The sequence below is a fragment of the Microtus oregoni genome, unplaced genomic scaffold (assembly GCF_018167655.1).
Source record: "Microtus oregoni isolate MIOR12 unplaced genomic scaffold, Mior012 000032F_ref0000030, whole genome shotgun sequence".
Lineage (NCBI taxonomy): Eukaryota > Metazoa > Chordata > Mammalia > Rodentia > Cricetidae > Microtus > Microtus oregoni.
In genome coordinates this window covers 21,606,264-21,630,767 of record NW_024543091.1, presented here as the reverse complement: position 1 = coordinate 21,630,767, position 24,504 = coordinate 21,606,264, and the positions used below count along the sequence as shown (strand labels likewise).

General features: G+C 49.9%; 1 protein-coding gene across 1 annotated transcript; it reads right to left on the bottom strand.

Annotated features, from left to right (window-relative positions):
• Positions 1-81: 81 nt before the first annotated feature.
• Ankdd1a (ankyrin repeat and death domain containing 1A) lies at positions 82-23,582 on the bottom strand. The gene is made up of 15 exons (XM_041679792.1): positions 23,512-23,582; positions 19,883-19,986; positions 17,877-17,975; positions 15,738-15,836; positions 12,346-12,450; positions 11,529-11,627; positions 10,481-10,579; positions 9,754-9,852; positions 9,441-9,539; positions 7,611-7,709; positions 6,827-6,925; positions 5,586-5,681; positions 4,863-5,067; positions 3,163-3,294; positions 82-1,323 (listed from the first exon to the last, which is right to left on the bottom strand). The coding sequence occupies exons 1-15, from the start codon at positions 23,543-23,545 to the stop codon at positions 1,262-1,264; spliced, it is 1,530 nt and encodes a 509-aa protein (XP_041535726.1). The 5' UTR covers positions 23,546-23,582; the 3' UTR covers positions 82-1,261.
• Positions 23,583-24,504: the final 922 nt, after the last annotated feature.

Here is a 24,504-nt window from a genome sequence, read left to right as displayed (position 1 = left end):
CACACACACACACAACCACATACAGGCAGTAATGTTGGAGGCCAGCAGAGGGCGCCAGATCACCTGTAGACAGAGTTAGAGACAGCTATGAGCTGCCATGTGGGTGCTGGGAACAGAGCAAGCAGGGTTCTGTGCAAGAGCAAGGGTTCTCAGCCACTGAGCCATCTCTCCAGCCTCTAACTTCCTGATTTCACAAAACCACACTGTAGTTGTGTAAGAGTTAACATTTACAGGAGCTTCATGCAGAAAACTTGAACATTCTCAGCACTGTTTTGCAACTTAATCTCTGAAATGATTAAGAGATAAAAAAGATTTAAAAAAAATTTTAAAATTATATATCCAATTATTCACTTGGAGGGAAGGAAAGGAGAGTACATGCCTCCCGGACTGTCAACACATACAAATGGACTTTATAATACAACTGTGGGATCAGCATGGCCGCTTCTGTCTGTTTGGCACTAGAGACTAATGTGTTGTCCTGAACAACTTAAGGACAGTCTGGTTTGGAGGTGATGAATGCAGCCCTTCCTGCAGGCTGGGTTGGAGGAAAGCTGGATGGATGCCATTTGATTTGTGGTATGACCTGGACAAGCTGCTTCTCCTCCCTGGACCTTGGAGCCCTAGTGTAAAGACACCCTTGCACCTCTAGAGGGCGCTTCATGATGTTCTAGGCTAACGAAGAGACAGTGAGAGGCCTGGGGATAAGGCTCAGTCTGTACACTTGCCATGCAATGTGAGGACCTGAGTTCAACCCTCAGAACCCACATAAAAACCAGGGCAGGGGCACATACTTGGACATCCAAGAGGATCACTGGGCTCACTGGCCAGTCGGTTTAAGTAGGGCAATGAGAGGCCCTGTCTCAAAACACACAGGCTGTTCAAAGTAAAGGTCGATCCAGGACTCCCCAGGAATATCGAGAGAGTCTCTGTCTCAAAACAAAAAACCATGAGATGGACAGTGCCTGGGGAGGAATACCCAGCAAGTGCCCTCTGGCCTCCACACATGGAATGCATGTACACACATATGCGCCCTCACAAACACAACAAAGTGGGCTGAGAGCTTCAAGGGCCACACTCCTGAGACAAGATGACCCAGAGAACCTAGAATAAACACATCTCCCATCCTCCAAAAAGTCTGAGAGTTTCCTCACAGGGGCAGGGTGTCTACAGTCCAGTAGCTGGAGGTCTGTGTGCAGGCACTGTTCTGCAAGCCATTATGGAGATCCTCTTCCATACCGTGGTCCTGCACCATTCCCACAGCTCACATGGCTGTGCACCTCCTGGGGGCCCTGGGCTCTCCATTTGCCATCTTCCTGGTGCTTTCTGTGGAACACAAGACTCCTGTTGTTTGAGATGCATCAGCTCTGCCTCCCCCTCCCCCCGCCCAGGGTTGGTTTGTGTCCTAATTCCCTGTGGGGTTTTGAGCTAGGGAAGACACAATTGCTGTTCTTCAGAACACTTGGGAGACCTCAGTATTTAAGAGCACTTGTTGCTCTTCCAGAGGACCAGAGTTCTGTTCCCAACCCTGGCATGGTGGCTCATAACTGCCCCTTCCCGGTGATCCAACATCTTCTGATACACATGCAAGCAAAACACTCAGACACAGATAAAATAAATATATAAACATTTTAAAAAGAATATTTGGGAGGGGGGAGGGCAGATGTGGTGTACAAGCCTTTAATCCCAGCACTGGGAGGGAGAGGAAGGGGGATCTCTGTGAGTTTAAGGCCAGCTTGGTCAACAGAACAAATTCCAGGCCAGACAAGACTACATAATGAGACTCTGGCTCAAAAAAGCAAAGAACCCCAAAACAACAACAACAAAAATAACAATAAAAAACTTGAGTTGGGCCAGGCGGTGGTGGTGCACACCTTTTAATCCCAGCACTCAGGAAGCAGAGGCAGGTGGATCTCTGTGAGTTCAAAGGCCAGCCTCGTCTACAAAGTTAGATATAGGACAGCCAGGACTGCTACACAGAGAAACCCTGTCTCAAAAAACAAAACAAAACAACAATAAAAAAGGTACCATCTTATTTTACTATTTATGTAAGTACCTGAGGGCAATAATAAAATAATCTTACAAGCTTGAATTTTTTCCCAAGTACTAACATGGATTACTTGGAGACAAAGTTTCACTACAAAGCCTTAGCTGACCTAAAGCTTGCTATGTAGAGCAGACCAGCCTGGAACCAGTAGTGTGCCTCCTGCCTCTGCCTCCTGAGTGCTGGAATTAAAACCCAGATGTTTTGGTTGTGGTGGTTGTTTAAAGAGTATTTTGGAAAATGAGGTTGAGGATAGAGCTCAGCTGGTGGAATACCTGCCTGGCACTCACCAAACACTGAGATCTTCCCCCAGTAACATATGAAATGGGGTGTGCTGTCTGTAGCTCACCTCTAATGCCAGCCCTTGAGAGGCAGAGGCAGGACGATCACAAAAGTCATTCTGAGCTACAAATTGAGTTTGAGGCTAGCTTGTGCTACATGAGACCAAGTCTCAAAAAAAAAAAAGTTCTTGGAAAGTAAAAATAACTATTCCCTAATCCCTCCACCCTGAAATGCCTGCACTCCTCACATGGCCTAGAGGAGGTGTGGGACAGCCACCATGCAAGAGCTATTTTTCCTGTTGCTTCATAGCTAAGGCAGCCTTCGTGGCTGCCAGTAACTGCCTACTAGCCCATACTGCGGCTGCCCCATGCTGCCCATGTTGATGGATACTCTATTGCGTAAGGCTTTTTTTATCAACCAGCTTGGCTTTAATGAGGGATTAGTTCCACAGCTTTTGGTCCTGCTTGTTTGAAAGTCCCAAGTCACTATGGGAATCTCAAATTAAATTTTGGGGAGTGGCATGGTTAAGTACCTTATGCTGGCCTCAGAAGGCTCAACTCAATGTTTAAGCCAGTCTGTGGCTCTTCTCCCCTAATGAAAAAGAATTGCTAAGGCTATTTTTGGCCTTATTCCAAACTAGAAGGCAGAGACAGTTGGGGAGGTAAAGATTATAGTGTCATTGGTGACTTTGGTGGTTGTGAGGGCACAGGGGTTCACTGGCGATATTACTCAAAGACACGACGGGTAAGGAGGCCTTAGTTTGCCCCAGACCAGTCCCACAGATGTCTGGCCTGAGCGGTCCTTCAAGGGCCCAAGCATTCCGGCCAGGGCTCACTTACCAGCCAGGCCTCTCCTGCCGATGGCCACAAGGCCCTCAAACAGTTCTTTGCTGGGGTTCTTCCCAGCTGTGGCCACACCATGTAGCCAGATGAGGAGCATCCGGTGACCATGCTCCTGGTAGCTTCTGGTTCCTGCAGATGATGAGAGTAGAGGCCACCATGGCACCTTCCCAGAGCATGTGTATGCTGCCCTCTACTGCATTCTAAATGCACCCAGAGCATGTATATGCTGCCCTCTACTGCATCCTAAATGCACCCAGCAGGAGAGAGGCCTTTCTCTGCTATAGGCAGCCTGAGGTGGAGGTCAGGGTCACAGTACACACAGCTTCTCAGATCGGGTGGGTGGGTGATTGGTGTCTCAGGTCAAAGAACTTCCACAGCCTCAGGTTTTCTCTGAGGCATCTACTTGCCTACTCTAAAAAATGGCTCATGTTAGCCAGGCAGGGGTGGCACATGCTTTTAATCCCTGCACTTGGGACGCAGAGGCAGGCAGATCTCTGTGAATTTGAGGCCAGCCTGGTCTACAAAGCGAGTTCCAGGACAGCTAGGAATGTTATACAGAGAAACCCTTTCAAGAAAAATTAAAAAAAAAAAATGCTTATGTCTTCAAGGTACTGGGTTACCCAATTATATGCTTCCTTTCTAACAGTCCACACCTCGGGCACATGTTAGATCTAACATACAGATTAGATCTAACATAAAAAGCAGCCTAGTGAGAGGCAGCTGGCCGTCTTTGTGCCCCGGCACTGGTTTATGGTTTTCAGCCTTAGATGCTCTCTAGAAAGCTCTAAAAATTCTACCTACTTTTGACCCATCCATTGACAATGCATATGTTTGTATCTTCTGGGCTTCCTCATGTATAGGAATCACAGCATTTGAAATGAAGAATTTACTCTTTTCCTTTTCCAGTATTTATGTTTCTCTCTCTCTGTCTCTCTCTGTCTCTATCTCTGTCTCTGTCTCTTGTCTGTGTGTGTGTGTGTGCGTGCGCGCATGTGTGAGTGTTTATGCTGCATGGGTGTGTGATGCATATGAGTGAGTGTGTGTGCATATGGTGTGAGTACCTGTGCCCTTGCACGTGGAGGCCAAAGTTGAGCATCGCGTCCGGCTCTGTCACTCTTACTAGTGTGAATCAGGTCTCACTGAAGCTGAAGTGTGCTGTGCTAGGTTGGCTGGCTAACAAGTCCTAATGATCCTTCTTTATCTGCACATCCACCACCCCCAGCACTGAGGTTAAAGATGCACGGAGCCATGCCCAGCTTTTTCGTGAGTGCTGTGGATCTGAACTTGGGTCCTCACAGTTGCACACCGAGCGTTCTCACCCACTGAGTCATTGCCCTGACGCGATATTCTTTTTGTCTATTTCTTTTTCATGCCTTTGTACCAGGGTCTAGATGTCTCAACTGATTTTAAATAAGACTGCCAACAGTGGCCTCTCTTTTTCTCCGCAGGGAACGGCATTAGCTGAGTGCATAAACCATGGGTATGGAACCCAGGGGTATGGGTTCCAGCAGATTCTGCAAAATTTAAGGTCACAAAGTGTGGGGGGGGGGTAGAATAGGGACACACAGCCTGTGCAAGAAGCCAGGAGTGCTTTGGAAGTAGCGCGGGCTGTGGGTTGCATGAGCTTCTGAACTCAGAGCTCATCTCACATGCCCCCATCCCTGGCTGCCCTGGTGGAAGGCAGGGTAAGATGGTACCTATCCACTGCTGCTCAATGGCACAGATGTGAGCCTCCGTGAACTCCCAGGAATATGCCAGTTTCTTCCACTCGTTGGGCCTCAGACCCCGAGAGGCCAGTTGCCAAAGCACAGAGCGGAGCTGCTGTGTTTCCTGCCGGTGGTCTTGTTTAAAGGTCAGGTTCTTCCTAGCGGGGTCGCTGGTGTCCCTGCATGAAAGGTGGTCCTGTGGGGGCAGATCCCAAAAGTGCAGGAGCCGTCTGGGGCCTGCCTCATGATCTTAACACAGGTGATAGAGCCCGGGAACCCGAATCAGCATGGGCCTGAGGCTTCATGTCTGCCACCCTGTGTGTGTCTTGCCTTGACCACTGGATCCCACACTTCCTCCCTCTGGAACTCACCTCCTTGACTTTTAACCCGATGCCATAGTCAAAAGAGCACTACCATGGCACCTCTTCCACAAAGCCTCCGACCAGAGCCCCCTCCCCGGTTCTCACCCCACTTCTCTGTCACCCATGAAATTTATGTATCCAAACCAATTCACTCCTTGGCCAAGATCTCACCAGCATAGAATTGAGGCTGCCTCCTTTCAACATGTCTGGCTGCTTGCCCATCTCTAGGTCCTCACTATCTGAGCAGTACCCAAGGCAGAGATGAGCACCCACTTAGAGACAGGGCCCCAGAATCGGTTGAGGCTCCACACACAGTCAAGGCTTTCCAACAGGAGATGAATGGAGGTGTTACCTTCTCCCATCTGTAAAAGCGATCAGCTTTTATGATCATGTCCACCAGACCAACGTGGTTGCTGCGGGCGGCTACTGCCAGGGCTGTTTTTCCTTGCTGCAAAGAAGAGGTAGAGAAGCCGGAGCTCCTGCAGAGCAGTGCAGGGCAGCCTCTAGACTTACTATTATTCCAGCAACCACTTCCAGTTTCATCAGGGCCAACTGTGCCCAGAGCTGGGCTGGAGAGATGGCTCAGAGGTTGAGAGCCCTTGCCATTCTACCATGAGGACTAGTTTGGATCCTGGCACCCACACTGGGTGGTTCACAACTACCTGCAACTCCACCTTTTCTGACTACCAATAATCTGCACACACACTCTTCTGGCCTCCGTGGATATATACACTCACACAAGCACAGGCATATACATGCTTAGAGCAGTGGGTCTCAGCCTTCCTATTGCTGTGACCCTTTAATTCAGTTCCTCATGTTGTGGTGGCACCCAACTATACATTGCTACTTCATAAGTTTAATTTTGCTATTGTCATGGATCATAACATAAATATCTGACCCAAAGGGGTCACGACCCACAGGTTGAGAGCCACTGGCCTAGGGTCTATCAAGCCAAGCAGCCTTCATTCCCTCTTCAACCCCACAACGATATGATGTCCCCCATCTCGTTTCTCAGATGAAGAAATCAGAGCCTGGAGTTGGCTTGGGCCATCCTGCCATATCTGCCTACCAATCCCCAGCCACCAGACCGTTGCTCCAGGCCTCCCACATGGCCAATCACCTGCAGGGGTCTGCAGGGACGTGGGAAGCTGCTCTTTAGATGTAGCCAGCTTCCTGGGTTCAGCTCAAAGCCGTAAGTTCCGCCCAAGGCTGACTTCAGCCTCACCCCACCCCATGGCCTCCAGCTATCTAAGGAAGGGGCCACCCTGAGTCACCCTGAATTCTGTTGCATGACCAGGGAGGTGTTAGGCAGTGTGATGCTGGCTGATCCTGCTACCTCTGACACCCACCCATGTGACTTACAGAACTAACAGTCTGGTGGGCGAGGGGTGAAACAGAAATCAACCACAGTCCCAGCAGACCGTAGGGCCACAGTTGAGGCCTCAGAGGACAAACGGTGCCGTGGAGACAGATTTTTGAGTTACACAGGAGGTCCTGAGACTATGAGAGCAGGGACGAGGAATTGGTAGCAGTGTCTCTGACCCCAAGGGAGCAGTGGAAGCCTGACAGAGGGGCTGCCTAGAGCAGAGGTACCTTATCTCGCAGGCTTAAGTCAACTCCAGCCACGAGGAGCATCTCAGCCACATCCTGCCAGGCATGCTCGGCAGCGAGGTGGAGGGGAGTCTGCTGCCTCTGGAAAGAAGACAGGGGGGAGGTGAAGCATGCAGAAAGCATATGGGAGCCATGCATGGTGGTGCATGCCTTTAATCCCAGTACTCAGGAGCTCTGTGAGTTCAATCCCAACCTGGTCTATATAGTGGTTCCAGAATAGCCAGGACTACACGGAGACCCTGTCTCAGAAAAAAAAAAATACAATAAAATAAACAGGGACTGGAGAGATGGTGTGGTGGTTAAGAGCATTTGCTGCTCTTCCAGAGGTCCTGAGTTCAATTCCCGGCAAACACATGGTGGCTCAAAACCATCCATAATGAGATCTGGTGCCCTCTTCTGGCCTACAGGCATGCATGCAGGCAGAACACTGTATATGTGATAGATAGATAGATAGATAGATAGATAGATAGATAGGAAGAGCAGGCACCATTTTTGCAGAAGATCCTATTTGAGTTCCCGGAACCCACAATGCATAGCGCACAGTTGCCTGTACCTCCAGCTCCAGGAGATCTGATGCCCCCCATGGCCTCCCAGAGCCCCTGCACACACATAGCATACACACACAGGTAGCATATAGTCACACAAATACTCACATGTACACACACACATACACACACAAATTTTAAAAACCAACAACGTTGGGAAGCTAAAAAGCTAGGCCATGCTGGGAGACTCCTGGGTCTGAGTGGTTTCCGCAGTCACTTACAATATCCGTGGCATCCAGATCACTGTGGGCATCTATGAGGAGCTGGACCAGGCCAGGGAAGTTGTGCCTCACAGCAAGGTGTATAGGAACAGTGCCCTGCTATGGAGAGACATGGAGATTAATCAATAAGTCCCTCCCAGGACTGCAGATTGGAGGTGGGGTGGAGTTAACATGGCCATTGTAGTCTCTCAAACAATATAGGTGATGTGAGGCAGGCACAGCCACAATGCCTGAAACTGGAGGCCTAAAACTGATCCATAGAAGGGCAGTAGTCTTCATGCTGGGTTAGAGGCTCTGCTGTGCCAGCCCTGGGTATATGTACACGGCACATTTAAAAGATTTAAAGAGAAATTATATTTTTGAAATACATATCTCCTTCTTTATATCATGATTTTATATATATGTATATATACATATATATATATATATATATATATATATATATATATATATATGAAAGCAGGCTTAGTAAGGTCAAAACAGTTTGCAAGTGGTAGATAGTACCAAGGCCTCAGGGCCAGGTTCTCTCTCTCTCTCTCTCTCTCTCTCTCTCTCTCTCTCGCTCACCCACCCATGCCCACCCATGCACACACAGGTTCCTTTATTTATTTATTTATTTATTTATTAATATTTATTTATTTATTATGTATACAATATTCTGTCTGTGTGTATGTCTGCAGGCCAGAAGAGGGCACCAGACCTCATTACAGATGGTTGTGAGCCACCATGTGGTTGCCGGGAATTGAACTCAGGACCTTTGGAAGAGCAGGCAATGCTCTTAACCACTGAGCCATCTCTCCAGCCCCCTTATTTATTTATTTAGGTCTTTTCAAGACAGGGTTTCTTTGTGCAGCCTTGACTGTCCTGAAACGCACTCTGTAGACCAGACTAATGGCTTCGAACTCACAGAGTCCACCTGACTCTGCCTCCTGAGAGCTGGGATTAAAGGCCTGCGCCACCACCACGCAGCAACACACAGGTTTGTTATTTCTCTCTTTCTGTTTCTGTCTCTCTCTCTTTCTCTCTCTCTCTCTCTCCCTCTCTCACACACACACTTTTTATTTCTCTTTCTCTCTGTGTGCCTCTCTCTGTCTCTCTCCATTTCCTGTCTCTGTCTCTCCCCAACCTCTGCCCCCAGAGCAAACCAATTTATTTAGCAAAACTGAGAAGACTACCAAGATAGGAGGATCTGGGGTTTCTGATAACAACATCTGTCCTGACCACAGGATTACACAGCCCCTGAAGGTTTCTAATAGGGAAAGGGTGAACACCTGGGCTGGAGAGACGGCTCAGCTGGTATTTACCATGCGAGCATGAGGACCTGACTTCAGATCTCAGCACCCACATAAAAAGTCACAGGTGGCAGGACACACCTGTAACCACAGTGCTGGGGAGCACAGTCAGAAGTACCCTGCTGGCTCAAAAAATAATATGGGGAGTGATTGAGGAAGACCTCTAATGTTGACCTCTGGCCTCTACACATGCACGCACACAAGCACGCATGCACATACACACACACACTCACACATGCACACACATACATATGCACACACACACAAACACCAGAAAGACAGAGAATATAATTAAGTGGTCAGTGGCTGGACTGGCAAACATTAAAGATTGCTAGGTGCAGGCAGTTCAGCTGGGAGGATGGCCAAGCTCGGTTTCAACACTGTCCCTGACAAAGCGTCAGAAATGAAATGCCACTATTATTAGTCCCTGCCCCACCCCAACCACAAGGGAGAGGAAGGGCCTAGTTCTCCCTTCTGTGTTTAATATAATCACAGGAGACTCAGTGGGGGGTCCCTTCAACCCAGGCTCAACACTTACCCTGTCTGCCACGTTTGTGCACCCGCCTGCCTTGATGAGTGCCCAGGACACATCCTCAGAGCCACCAAGGGCTGCATAGTGGAGGCAGCTCAGCTTTTTCTGGAGAGAAACAGGCATCAGGGCCCTATTTCAAGGATCTCTCATGTGACAGGCACCGAGATTCATATTCCACTCCAGTCTCATGGCCGGAGTCGTTGGTGTTTGGCCCAGGCCTGTGGCCTTTACTACATAGCTAAACTGTGGAGAAGCCAAGACCAGAACCCAGGGTGACTGCTTTAAAGCCTCTATTCACCAATCTTGGAGGGATGGCTACCTGGGTGAGGGCATTGACGTTGCTCCCGGCATTGAGGAGTAGCCTCACACAGTTCGTGTGGATCCCTTCAGCGGCTGCATGCAAAGCGGTCAGACCCTCCTGAAACACACAGGGAAAGGGACAGAGTCTGGGGAAGTGGAAGCCAGACCTGGAGTTAAGGGCACACACCTATCTCTGTCCCCTTGAGCTCTCAGCCACCTATGAGTGAGGAATGCGCATGACCTGCTGACCTCATCATCGCCTCTACCCATGTCCTCCTTGCCCTCTGACCCACTTCGCCCTCATTAGTCTAGTCCCTCCTATGTCAGAAAGCCACCCCGACCATCCGGGCAGTGGCGACTTCTCATGGTTTGTTGGTTTGTTTGTTTTGTGTGTGCATATGTTTTTTTGAGACAAGGTTTCTCTGTGCAGCCCTAGCTGTCCTAGAACTCACTCTGTAGACCAGGCTGGCCTCGAATTCACAGAGATTCACCTGCCTCTGCCTCCCAAGTACTGGGATTAAAGGCATGCACCACCATGCCTGCTCATGTTTTGACAATTCTATCTGGCTCCCTGCTCAGCCAGGTCCTTGGGACGACTGCTCACTTCCTCCTGGTGGGTGTCAGTGTGAGAACATGCCCTGCCCCAGCTCTCTACCAAGACAAAGAACACTCCCCCCAGGCTGGGGGTTCCCCAAAGACAGAGCCAGCAGCACCTCCTCTGTCTGCATCCCCAGCTGATGACTCACTGTGTTCTGCTCCTCCAGGTCTAGTCCAATGTCCACAAGTCTCTGTAGCACAGCTGTGTGGCCCCGGCTGGCAGCCAGGTGCAGAGCCGTGTTCCCCTCCTGCAGGAAGAAGACAGATGACAGAGTCCCCAGATTCAGTATGTCACAGAACCCCCACTGGAGCTGTTCCCCTCATTTCACAGATACAGAGGTTAAGGCCCAGAGCAACATGTCCAGGGTTACAGAACAAGTCTGACGAGTGTCATGCCTGTCACCACCAAAAGCTACAACCAGGCATAAGTCCCGCACATACTCTTGCTCCTTATGATTCAAGGCAGCTGCATTATTTTAAAAACAAAATAAGGGCTGGGAATGTACATCCGTTTGTAGAGTGATTACCCAGCATGTACAGAGCTTGTTCAGTCCCCAGGACTATAAAAATCAGGCATGGCAGTGCCACCTAGAAAGTCAGTGCTTGGGAGCTGGGGGCAAGAGGATGGTCCCAGATCATTTTCTGATACATACTGAGCTTGCAGCCAGCCTGGACTATATGAGACTGTGTTAAAGAAAGGAGGGGGTGGAGGGAAGAGGCAGGGAGAGGAGCAGAGAAAAATGTAGAGCTCAATAAAAATCAATTAAAAAAAAAGAAAGAAGGGGGTGGAGTGGAGAGAAAGAGAGAAAAAGAGAAGAAATTTCATCTTGGACATCTCACACCTCACCAGCTGGCCCATGTGCCCACTAGAAGAACATCAGACACACGACACATTCTGGCCTTTGGGAGCCTTTCCCCCAAGCAGAACTTGGGTCAGAAGTAGGCTCTATGATGCTGGAGAGATGGCTCAGTGATTAAGAGCACTTGCTCTTCCAGAGAACCTGGGTTCAATTCCCAGCACCTACATGGTGGCTCACAACCATCTGACACCCTCTTCTGACCTCAGGAAAAACATTCATGCACCATAAAAGAAATCTGAAAAAAAAAAAAAAAACAGGTAGGCCTAGGAGGTGCCAGGACCAAGGACAAGGAGTGCAGCTGGCCAGGGGTTCAGTGTGCCTCTCAGCCACACGGTACCTTGTCTTTGACACTGTGGTCACAGCCAGAGCCCACGAGGAAGTCCAGAGCATCCAGCTGTCCATGCTCTGCAGCTCTGTGAAATGCTGTTCTTCCCAGCTGACCAGAAGGCAAGAGCCAGTGAGCCTCCGCAGGCTGCCGTGCACACACCGCCCCTGCCCAGAGCCAGTGAGCCTCCGCAGGCTGCCGTGCACACGGCCCCTGCCTGCGGGCCTGGGCTTTCCTCGCCTCTCGCGCCCCATCCTCCCTGCCACTGGGCCCCAGGTTCTGAACAGCAGCCCCTTTGTTGGGAGGAGACCCTCCTCCGGCCACAGTTCCTCAGTGACTCCCTGCTGTCAGTCATATGAAGAGAGAATCCTCAGGTTTGAGACAGAGCTCCATGGGGATCCTCTGCCCTTTGGACTTCCCCTCTCATGATTCTGGCCTGCCAGAAATCACACACTCAGAACTCTTTCCTGCCCTTGAAGTTCCAGGATGCTTTCCACGCCTTTCCAATTACTCTCCCTCCCTAACCGCCCCCTCCCTTCTCTGGGAAACAGAGACAGGCTCTTTTCTCTAACCTGTCTAGTCCTTGATGGAAGGGAGAGCCAGCCACGTTCTGATTTCATCCTGCCCATCTGTATACCTGTCATGTCCCCTCCGGGGACGCTCAGGGTAGAATAGTTTTCCTAGCTGATCTAAGAATGGATCCAGGTGTGCAGTGTCCCTAGTAGAGCCTGAGCCAATATGACACATCCAAAGAGTGTCTCAACTGACAGGGTACACCCAGTGAAGTACCAGCCAATGGGAGAGTTGAATAGGTTTGCATGGGTGATACCTTGTCTGCATGGTCCAAGGCCACATCCTCCAGGTCTTCCATGACAAAGGCCAGCACAGGCATGTGTCCTTTCTGAGCCGCACAGTGCAGTAAGGTCAGACCATCCTGGAAACAAGCCAGTGGGGAGGGGGGGAGGCTGGAGTCTGTGAAGGGCCCCTCTTATACACTGCCTGTTTCCCAGCATACAGTTGCCATGGTAACAATGCTGTCAATGGTGAAGAGAGCCCATGCATGACCCAGGGAGGCAGCCACCAATCAGGATGCTAGAAGCCAAAAGCCTGGCTCCACGCTCATCAACTCTGGTTTGGGACCCATTGCCTTCACCTCTCCGAGTTTGCAATTACACACAGATTGCCTCAGTCTTTGCAGAGCATAGGAAAAGTATTTAAGTGTCTCTAGCTGGCCTGGAACTTGCTATGTAGACAGGCTGACCTCGAACACATAGAAATCCTCCTGCTTCTGCCTCCTGAATGTTGGGATTACAGGGGTGCGCCACCAAACAGTTGATTCCAAACTGTAAGCTGACGCAGCACATGCAGCCCCAAGAACATCCCGCAGAGCAGTGTGTAAGGAACAGGGCTGGAGAGACGGCTCGGCAGGCTGCCCTCCCAGAGGACCTGGGTTCAAGTCCCAGCACTCACATCAAGCGGCTCACACAGGTTTATCACTCCAGTTCCAGGGCCATTTAGGGTATTTAAATGCATGTGGTACGATTAAACACTCTCTCTCTCTCTCTCTCTCTCTCTCTCTCTCTCGCACGCGCACACACACACACATACACACTTGTAAAAATGAATAAAAAATGAAACCAGCAACTGAGCGTTCAGTGTACAGTCACTAAGACCTGACCTTCCAGGGTGAAAAAGGCCAGATGTGCACCCCTGGATCTGGAGTCAAGAGGTCTTTGAGAGGGAAGGGGAGGTAGGAAGAGAGAGGTCCCTTGAGGGATATTTAAATGACGAAGATTTGCGAAGGACAAATGACCCAGAACTTCCGCCCCTGCCACATTAAGGTTGGAGTCCCTGGGCACTGTTTTTCTTTTTTAAAAATATTTTTAGAGATGGAGAGATGGCTCAGCAGTTAGGAACACTTATTGCTCTTGCAGAGGACTCAGTTCCCAGTACCAGTACCCACATGGCAGTTCACAGCCACGCCTAACTCCAGTTCCAGGGGATTCAAAAGGCACATGTGGTACACATACATTCACACAGGCAAAACATTTATACACACAAAGTAAAGATTTTTTTAAGAAATGTGTGTGTGTGTTCTGCCCCGCCCTTCCTTCCCTCAAAGGCCAGAAAAGGCTGAGATCCCCCTGGATCTGAAGTTATAGTTAGTTATGAGCTTGGGTCAGAGAGCGCTCGTAACCATGGAGCCATCTCTCGGACCCCCTGAAATACTGTTTTCCAGTGCTCACCAACCACTGATGCAGCCTAAGAATCGGCAGAACACTGGTCTATGTCTTGATAGCTGTGAGCTCAGTGAGTCTGACTTTGAGGTCTGTGGCTTTTGCTGTAAGTAAACTCTAGATAATGATAACTGTGCCGAAGTAATTAGAGGGCGATAAACAACACTCGAAATTCACGCTGAGTGTATCCAAAATATGTAATAATCCCAAAAAGCTCATCAGTGAGAAATTCACCAACTAAAGTACTTTAGAAAAATGCCAGGTATGGCACATGACTATAGTCCTCCTCGCTACTCAAGAGGCTGGTGGGGAGGACCACCTGAGACCAGGAGTTAAGGGCAAGCCTGGGCAATACAGCAAGACACCCCTCTCAATAAACAGCCTAGGGTAGCCTCACATTTGCTGTGCAGCCAAGAATAACTTTGACCTTCTTGCCCTTCACCACCAGAGTGACCACTATACTTAATTTATGTAGTGCTGGGGACCAAACCCAGGGTCTCGTGAATTCTACCAACTAAGCTACATCCCCAGGCCTGTTCTTACTATTTTGTTGTCCCAAGGAAGCCACATAGAATGTCTAGGCTGGCTTCTGTGAGCCACTGGAGAAACTGAGGACATTATCCTAGATGTCCCAACTCTCCGTGAAGAAGCTCCAGATACCCTACAGTCCAGTCAACCCAAGCCTACCTCATGGGTTAACCTGGGCAAAGCAAGAGGGATGGCCTAGCCAGCCACGGAGCTATGAACAATATCAGCAAGTCACTGAGGAGGCTGAGGCAGGAGGATAACAAGTTCAAGAACATGGAGGACTTGTTCTTGTATGTAGTAAGACCCTTCCTCAAACTGAAAAAAGAAAATGATCCCAGGCACACTGATGCCTATAATCCACTTCAGAGACTGAGGCAGGAGAATTGCATCGAGGTCACACTGGGCTACACAGTGGGCTCCAGGTGAGCCTGGGTTGCAGAGTAAGACCCTGTCTATACAACCAAAAGATGAAAGGGGGCGGGGAGGAGGTAATAAAGAAAAAGAGTAAGTCCTAGTTATTTTAACTAAAGTCCAGTTACACTGGTCACTAAATTTTAGAGTGTTTTGCTGCAAAGATCATAAGACAGGGGCGATCTAAGTGGAAACCATTTAAGTTGAGAAATCTAAACTGGGGCTTGGATAGACGACTCGGTGGGCAGAGCCACTTGCAGCCTGACAATCTGAGTTTGATCCCCAGGTACTACACAGTGGAAGAACAGAAACAGCTTCTGCAAGTTGTACACACACACACACACACACACACACGCACGCACGCACGCATGCATGCATACGCGTGCACATGCGCACACACAATAAAAATAATTTTTAAAATTAAAGAATGCCTAAAATGGGTGGACAAGGGCACTTTTTTTCTAGAAACTTGGAGCGAAGGTTAGGTTATGGTTACTGGAGTTCCAGATGGTTGCAAACTGCCATGTGGGTGCTGGGACCTGAACTCCAGCCTCCCTCTGCCTCTGTGTTTTCCTGTGTGAACTCCTACGATCACAGGGGCCCATGTGGATAACTCAGAAAAAAAAATCTTCCCATTTCAACATCTATTATCTTATTTTTGCAAAATTCCTTTTGTCATTTTAGATTCTGGGGGTTCCTAAGGAAGACCTCCAGCCTCAGCGCATCTTCCCAACTGCCCTGTAGGGTGTTGGGCAACCCTGTCTGTAAATACGGAAATCAGCTGGCCAGACAGCTGGAGAATTTCCACCCCAGAGCAGGGAGGGCTGGAACAACCAAATGAGAGACAATTGTCTGATGAAAATATTCCCGCCCTTTCTCTATCTAACTTAGGAGGGGCTTCCAAGGGCTCAGCTCAGTGGAGCTGCAAGGTTCCAGGGGGCAGGCACACTGCCAGTGGCAGAAGCAGGTGGGAGACGAGGGGAAGCAGAGAGGGGGCTAGGGGGAGAGCTGGGGGGGGGTGCGGGGCTGCCAGCTGAGACCTTACCTTGCTCTCACAGTGGACCTTGGCCCCAGCGTTGACAAGAATCTGCACGATCTGCAAGTGGCCGAACCAGGCAGACAGGAGAAGTGCATTCATCCCAAACTAGGGGAGAGGACAGAGGGAAGGGAGGAGACAGAGGAGTGGCTGTGTCCACGTGCCAAACCATTATCTTATAGGTGCCACTCAGTCCGGAGAGCCCCAAGCTCTAGGCACTTAAACGTCAGAAAGTTTTGCTGGCTTTTTAAAAGACGTATTAATTTTGTTTTATATTTATAGATATTTAAAGGGGTTTTGCTATGTATATGTAAATGCGCACATGTGTGCTGGTGCGGGGTTTTGCTATGTATATGTAAGTGCATCCGTCACATGTGTGCTGGTGCCAGAGGAGGCCGGAAGAACATGACAGTTGCCCTGAAACTGGAGTATGGATGGTTGTGAGCCACCTTGTGGATTCTGAGAATCAAATGTGGGTCCTCTGCAAGAGTAACAAGCGCTCTAAACCACCCAGCCATCTCTGCAACCCTAGGTTTGCTAGTTTGTTTTGTTTTTTGGCACAGGGTTCTCTGTTTATCTCTGGCTGTCCTGGAACTCTTTCCTTAGACCAGGCTGGCCTTGAACTCACAGAGATCCAGGCTGATAAACTGTTGGAAACTTTATTTTGCTAGATGAAACTTAAAATTAAAATAACTGCCATCTACTCTCATTGCTACTTCCGTAGAAGGACCATTTAAAAGAAACCACTTGGAGGGAAGAGATCTCAGGTTTGCTTGGCTGTCGTTGTTGTTACTGTTGCTTTGAGATAGGTTCACACGTAGCCCAGGCTGGCCTCAAGCTATGCAGCTAAAGATGACTTTGGACTCCAGATCCTCCTGCCTCCACCGCCCAAATGCTGCAAACATAGCTGTTCGTCACCACGTCCAGCTTGCATTTATTGTACGTGCGTGTAGTGGAGAGCGTGTGTAGGCTGAAAGAGAACCTTATACTTAGCTCTTTCCTTCCACCTTCTTGTGGCTTCCAAGGACTGAATGATTGATTTAGGTTACCAGGCTGCACAGCCCACTAACTCATCTCACCTGCCTTTGTTTGTTTGTTTGAATCACTGTTTAGCCCTGACTGATCTGGAACTCACTCTGTAGACCAGGCTGGCTTCAAACGCACAGAGGTCGTCTGCTTCTGCCTCGTAAATGCTGGGATTAAAGGCGTGTGACACAACACCCAGTGGTGTTTAGTTAGTGAGTTAAAGTTAGCTTGGGGGCTGGGTGTGTAACTCAGCTGGTAAAGAGCTTGCCTCGCACGTGTGAAGTCCTGGCTGTAATCCTCGGCACCTCATAAACTGGACACCTGGAGTCCCAGCCCTATAGAGCGCTCAGGGAATGAAGGCAGCAGAAACAGAAGTTCATGGTCATTCTTGAGTTTGGGGCCAGCTTGGATTCCCCGAGAGCCTCTCTCTATGGTTTCCTCTTTCTTTCTTTCTTCCTTCCTTCCTTCCTTCCTTCCTTTCTTTCTTTCTTCCTTCCTCCCCACCCCCATGCTGAAGAAAAACCCAGGACCTCTTGCGTGCTAGACAGCCACTCCAGAGCCGAGCCACACCTCCAGCCCGAAGTATCCATTGCTAAGTATATCTGTACCAAATGGCACTGCCAGATTCAGTCCTTCTAAACCTGTGGCAGCAATTCTGCAGAGCCTGTCTTAGGGCTCCCTCCCCTTCAAGCAGAGCGCCATCTACTGATCTGCCCAGTCTGTCCCAGGACACAGTTTCTTAGGTGCTGACCAGGGCAGAGTCCCATGGCCTATCACGGGAGACCCTCTTCTTGGCCCCTTTGCTAAGTGGGCCATCATTGATCCATGTGACTATTTGCTCTATGACTTACCAGTCTCCCTCATCACGTAGTATTGTGAAGGACCGAAAACGTTCCCAGAACCGAAAGGCCATTGATAATAGCCCTTTCTTCCTGCGCCAGGGAAAAGGAATGGGACAAAGTCTCACCGACTCCTAAGACTGACTTGGGCCCAGGCTGTACCTAAGCATCTGCATGTCGGTGGCAATCTCACCAATGACAACTTGTTCGGAGGCCAGACAGAATGAGGATGTCCTTGCTCCTGAGACAGGAAGACAGGTGCGTGTCACACAGAACTCCTTACCGAGTCCACGTCGTCCACAGCGGCCCCGTGCTCCAGGAGCAGCCGCACAGCCTGCTCATGCCCAGCACCTGCAGCCCAGTGCAGGGCCACTCTCCCCACCTGCCAGGAGGGGAGGGAACTTGTCATTCCACCCTGCCTGGCCAGCCCCCAGCACCCTCCCTACCGAGACAGCTGGCCTGCAGGGAGGAAGGGCTGTTGGTGGCTCTGGTGACCAGCTGGTGGGGAATCCAGTCCTTCTTGGGGTCCCTTTTCTCTGGTATGGTACAGTCAAAACAAATATAAGATACACTGACTGGACCCATCTGTCCCTGCCTGAAACTCTTCATGGCTCCCCACTGCTCTTGGGGCAAACGCCTGAACCTGAGCTTATAAGCCCTTGTGTGGCCTGGCACTGCCCCCTTTGCTTCTCAGAGAGGCCAGATGGTTCCCAGCTCCAAATCTTCCTTCCTACTGGGAAGCCACATGTGACCTAAGACAGCTCTCAGTGTCCCCAAGGGAGACCGAGTGTCTGGTTCTTCCCTCACAATGAGCCAAAAGGGCCTGACCGTCTGGTTTGCTCTCCACCACCCTGGGAGTTTATCCTGGTTTCTGGCTCTCTGTCCATCTGAACAGTCTGGGCCACCAGCCTCCTCTGGATAGTCCACCTCTCTGCCGTCTCAGTTCATGAGAGGCAGCCAAGGGAACACTACTTTTCAGTGTAATCTCTGGACGTCAGCTCTCTCCTCTCGGGGCTTCTGCCACACCGTCCCATCCACCTGGAACACTGCTCTTCGCCTCACCCCAGCTCACCCCGTGGAAGCTTTCTGGGATACCTCCAGGTGAAAGAAAGCCCCTTGGAACCCTCCCTGTACTGTGGGAATGAGACAGTTAGCTTGTGGGCTTTACTGGGACCACAGCTGTCATGGGTTCTGCTCTGTTTCCAGCAACTAGCATAGGATATGTTCTTAATAAATTCTTAGTGAATGAATGAATAAACCAGTGTTCATGAGGGAATACACTTAATGAATGAATGAAGACATCAGTGAGTATGCATGTAAACATAATTAGTGGATGGATGGATGGATGGATGGATGGATGGATGGGCAGACTAACAGATGGATGGGCAAACAGACAAAGCACCATCATACTACTAGGCCATGCTTCCCTGCAGGTACTTACTTGTTCAGGAACTGAGACTAGTCACCAAGCACATGCTGTGTGACCTGAAGTGACCTGCCTCTGCCCCACTATAGCCTTGAACTATACACAGGGCCAATACTTTCTACTCTCCTCAGCACTCCAGGGCTAAATGTCAGCCACCAAGAAGCTGGTGGCTGAGTGCTATGAAGACCAGAACACACCAGACACACTTATAATTCTTGTTACTATTCCCACACCTCCCAAGCTGGTTCTAAAAACTGTCCTCTAGACAGGGGACCTTCTGCTGCAATCAAGGGTCCTGCATCCAATGCCTGCTAATCAAGCCTTAGTATAGCATCCAAGAAGTTCCTCCGAGCCAGAAGTTCTGAGTCCGAGAGGGGTCACCCTGCATGGTATCCAGGCCTGTCTTCAGTATCCACTTAGAAGACACGCTTCTTCCTCTATCCCCATCCCCAGCAGGGGACCCTGCTTCCCTGTCTGATTATTGGACTCTCAGCATGGGCCTGTGCCTCCTGCAGCTTTTTACACAAGCATGGAGAGCTTGTTAAGAGAGCTGAACTCAACTGCTACCTCACATTCATGCCCCAGTGTCTGGAGTCTGGTCCCCCATGGTCCCCAGAATCCTGCCCACATGTACCTCCCCACCTTTGTTTCTTAGATAGGCCTTCCAGATGGGCCCCACAGGCTCAAAGTCTGAGCTCTGGACTTGCCAAAGCCTGGATTGGGATCCTGACCCTTAGGCCAGCTCCAGCGATGAAGACAGAACATGGGCCTCCCCCTCTGCCAAGTCAGTGCACACAATCACACCTCCTCAGATGCAATGACTTGTCCCCCTGGAGGCAGCGCCGTTCTGTACTCGTACTTACGTGGTTCCTAGCCCTGATGTTAACCCTCTTCTCAAACAGCTCCTTCATCCTCCCCACCTGATTCCAGCGTGAGGCCTCATGGAGCTGTCTCTCCAGGGGAAGCACTGGGGAGCAAGAGGGATTCCAGGTGAGAGGAAGGGAACACATACTTGGGGATGCACTTGGGGAAGGGTGGAATTCAATCCCAGTGGAGCCAGTGACCACCTCGCTAAAATCTACTCAGTGTAGAAGACAGTGAGGAGTTAGTGGGCCAGAGGTAGGATGTCCCACGTTTAGACCTTCCTATCCCTCGTTCTTCTGTCTCCTCTCACCTCGCCCTAAATTCTAAACCTTTTCACCTCCACGTCTAGGGCCCATTCCACTTTGCCCAGATGAAGGCTTCTCTCTCCTTCCTCAAAGCACCCCCAGGGCACGGGGAGAAGGCTTAGGTAAAGTGAGTGATCTGGCAAGAGTTCAGATCCCTGGAACCCAATTTAAAAGAAAAAAAACAGGACTGGCAAGATGGGTCAGAGGGGAAAGGTTCTTGCTGCTAAGCCTGATCCCAGGACCTCCATGATAGAGGGAGGAAATTTTCTCCTGCAAGTTGCCCTTTGGCATCCACTTGAGCACCATGGCACAAGCACACATACACACACAAATAAATAAATAGATATGTAGGTTAAAAGATGGGTTAACAGGTAAAGAGCACTTACTGCTCCTTCAGAGGATCTGAGTTCAGTTCCCAATACCTATGTTGGGCCACTTACAACTGCCTGTCTGTCACTATAGCTTAAGGGGATCAACGCTCTCTTTCCACCTCTGCAGGCACCCACCCATACACACACAGACACACACACGCACACACAAGGAAACAAAAAGAGGGGGCTGGAGAGATGGCTCAGAGATTAAGAGCATTGCCTGCTCTTCCAAAGGTCCTGAGTTCAATTCCCAGCAACCACATGGTGGCTCACAACCACCTGTAATGAGGTCTGGTTCCCTCTTCTGGCCTGAAGGCATACACACAGACAGAATATTGTATACATAATAAATAAATAAATAAATAAATATTTTAAAAAAAGAAAACAAAAAGAAAGTCTAAAAGGGAGGAGGGTAGTGAAACGGCTCAGTCAGTAAGGACATTTGCCACCAAGTCTGACAATCCCCAAGACCCACATAACGAGAGGAAAGAACTGACTCTAGGAAGTTGTCCTCTGACCACCACAGGCACACACACACACACACACACACACACACACAAATAAATAAATATAAAAGGAAGCTCAAGCTGGCCCAGAAGAAAGGGTTTGCCAAGCAAGCCTGTTGACATGAGTTTGATTCCCGGAGCCCATGTGAAGAACCAAATGCATCTGTAATTTTGTCGCTAGAAAGGGGACAGAAACAGGAGAGTTGCCCAGAAGTTTGAAGGCCAGCTAGTTTGGAGTATGCACCACAGTTTGGCAGAAATAGCAAGAGAGATGCTGCCTCAAAACAAGGTGGAAAACAGAAAACAACCAACAAACAAAAAACAAGGTGGAAGGAGAGAGTCGACTCCTGTCACACATGAACATTTGGGCACCCAGGGACAGATGCCAGCATCTTAGCAGGGCCAGCAAGCTCGGAAGTGACAAAGTTAAGAATGAAACCTTATCTGTTCCATCACTCCACCCCACACATTTCCAGCCTCAATAATGCACACCAGGCTCTCTGACATCTGAGCGTCTATCAGCGCTGGGTTCTCGGCCCCGAGTCTCTCAACACTTCAGTGTTCTCCCTTTGATCGTGAGAATCCTTAACGCTTCTTTGACCCCAGCAGAAAGCTGTGATCACTCTGAAATAACCAGCTCTTTGCTGGGTGCTGTGACACACACCCGTGCATTCCATGGCAGCCTCAGCTGCTTAGCAAGTTGAAATCCAGCCTGGGCTACGCAGCCTGGGCTACCTGTGTCATAAAGGTTGGTGAGGGGAGATGACCTGGAGAGACGGCAGCTGTTGCTCTTACAGAGCCCTTGAGTTCAATTCCCAGGACCCACATCTGGTGGCTAGCAACTGCCTATAACTCCAGGTCCTGGAAACCTGACGCTCCCTTCTGGCTTCATCTTCAGGTTACACACACACGGAAGCATGCACACACGGTAACGCATGTGCACACGTGCGCGTGCACACACATACACACACACACACACACACACACACACACAAAGATAATAAAGTAAGGCACATGCTTTTAAACCCAGCACTCAGAGACGGTGGTAGGCAGATGTAGGCAAAGGTGCAGCCTGGTCTACATAGTGAGCTCCAGGACAGCCAGGAATACACAGAGAGAATCTGTCTCCAAAATTTAATTAATTAATTAAAAAGTAAAAGTCTTGGGGCTGGAGAGATGGCTCAGAGGTTAAGAGCATTGCCTGCTCTTCCAAAGGTCCTGAGTTCAATTCCCAGCAACCACATGGTGGCTCACAACCATCTGTAATAAGGTCTGGTTCCCTCTTCTGGCCTGCAGGCATACACAGAGACAGAATATTGTATACATAATAAATGAAGAAATATTTAAAAAAAAAAGTAAAGGTCTTAAAAGCAACACTTATGCCTAGTGGAGCCCAGCACCCATTTCTCATTCATCTGGGCAGATAGTAACAGCTGGCTTCAGCATGTTGAATTCCAGTGGGCAGGACTGGGGATTGGAGAATGCACTCTGGGATCAGTGGTCAGGGTTCAGCCCAGACAGCCTCGGAGGAGACAGTGACACAGTCTTCTCTCCTCTCCCAGGCAGAGCACCAAAGGGCTCCCAGGAGAGCAGATGGCCACAGGTATGCCTACCACACACCTAGGGGGACCTGGCGCTGGGTACATTCTGAAAGAGATTCTGAAGTTCCTTATTTCACTCAGGGCTGGAGCTGACCACAGCCCCTCTTTTCTAGGTCCTGGTTCCTCCTGTGATATGCTGTCTACAGTCCATTTTATTATAGGTGAACTGGGGTCTTTAGGTTTTCGTTTTGTCGTTGGGGGTGGTGGTAGGGACGGTGGGGGTTGACAGGGTCTGTAACCCAGGCTGGCTTTGAACTCCCTAAGTAGCCAAGGATGGAAGATGATGTTGAATTCCTGATCCTCCTGCCTCCATTTCCCTAGTACTAGGATTACAGATGTGTGCCTCCGTGCTTGGTTCACATGGTGTGTGAGATGGAACCCACAGCCTTGCACACATTAAACAAATATTGCACCTGCCGAACTGTGCCCCATGCCTGATTTCAGCATTTCTACTACTATACAGTCATGTGACCTCATCCTGTCCCTCGGCTTTCTCATCTGAAAAATGGAGATGACAGTAGGCCCTACCCACATAGTCGCAAAGGTAGAAGACCCGCCTGACCTGCGCCTCAAAGCCAGGCACACAAAGCAAGATATTAACAAGGATTGCTGTCACCCCTGGCTTGCCCCGCCCAGGACACAATGAGTCCCAGAGGTGCGGCTACTGTTCCCTATGCCTGTGCATCGTTCCTCCCGGAGTCACAGAGAAGCCCGAGGTGACCCACAGAGACAGAGGTGGCCATGTGAAGGGCCAGCCTCTCCCTGGGCCGCCCTCTGTGAACGTGGGATCCCCCATGGGCCTCGGGCCCCCACCATGTCCACCCGCCCTCGGCACTGGGACTCACAGCCGTGGGTCTCCCAAGCCAGCTCCTCCTCCATTCCGCTGCTCCGCTCGTGCTGGGCGCGTAGCTGCCTGGGGCTAGGAGTGCACGGAGCCGGGAGCGCGCAGGGGGCGGGGGGAGTGGGCGGCAGAGGTTCTCCGTAGATCCCGCCCGCTGTCAGCCCAGTTGTGAGTCCTATCTGCACATTCACACCCCACCTTCAGCTCCCACTCCCGCTGTGCCTTCTAGCTGCCCTAAGTCCCCTGCGTGCAACTCCCCTGGGACCCTCTCAGCCTTGATGTCTGTCGCAATAGCACTCTGGACTCTTCAGACCCGGCTACCCCATCAAGCCTGTGGGCATAAGACAAAAGTTGTTAGATGTATTCACGATCAGAAACAAAACCAGGTTACAGCGACAAGGGGTATCAATTACATCACTTAACTTGGCCAAAAACTAAAAGCAAACAAACAACGACAACAACAGCAACAAAACACCCAGAAAGCTGACCAAGGCCAGATGTCAGGGCAGAAGGTGCAATTGTTCCAGCCAAGTGTGCTCTGCTGGGGGCAGCAGCCAGAGGCTGACATTCTGGAATCCAGTCTGGCAATAAGGGGGGAATACTTCACCAGATGGAAGAAAAATAAATCAAAACTAAACAAAATCAATAAAATTAACGTTGTAAAAATTCCTCCAGCAAAATGAACCATCCTCTGCGCTGTCTAAGAAACTGCTATTCCTTTCTGTGTGAACTGGATCTCCAACCCTTCCTCCCCAGCGGGCTAGTTCCTGGTCATTCTTTATGGAGACGAGCTGAAGTCATAATCCCAGCGTTAATGGTGCCACCCACCTTTCTCCACCTCGCAGTGGCCTTTAGCTGCTACAGCATGGTCACAATCTTACAATTCTGTGCCTAGGCCCACTGCTCCCCACTTTGAGCCCATTTCTCTGTAATTTCATGCTCAAAAGAAACAAAAGTTGTTTTTTTTCTTCTTTCTTTATTGGTGTTTGGTGGGTGT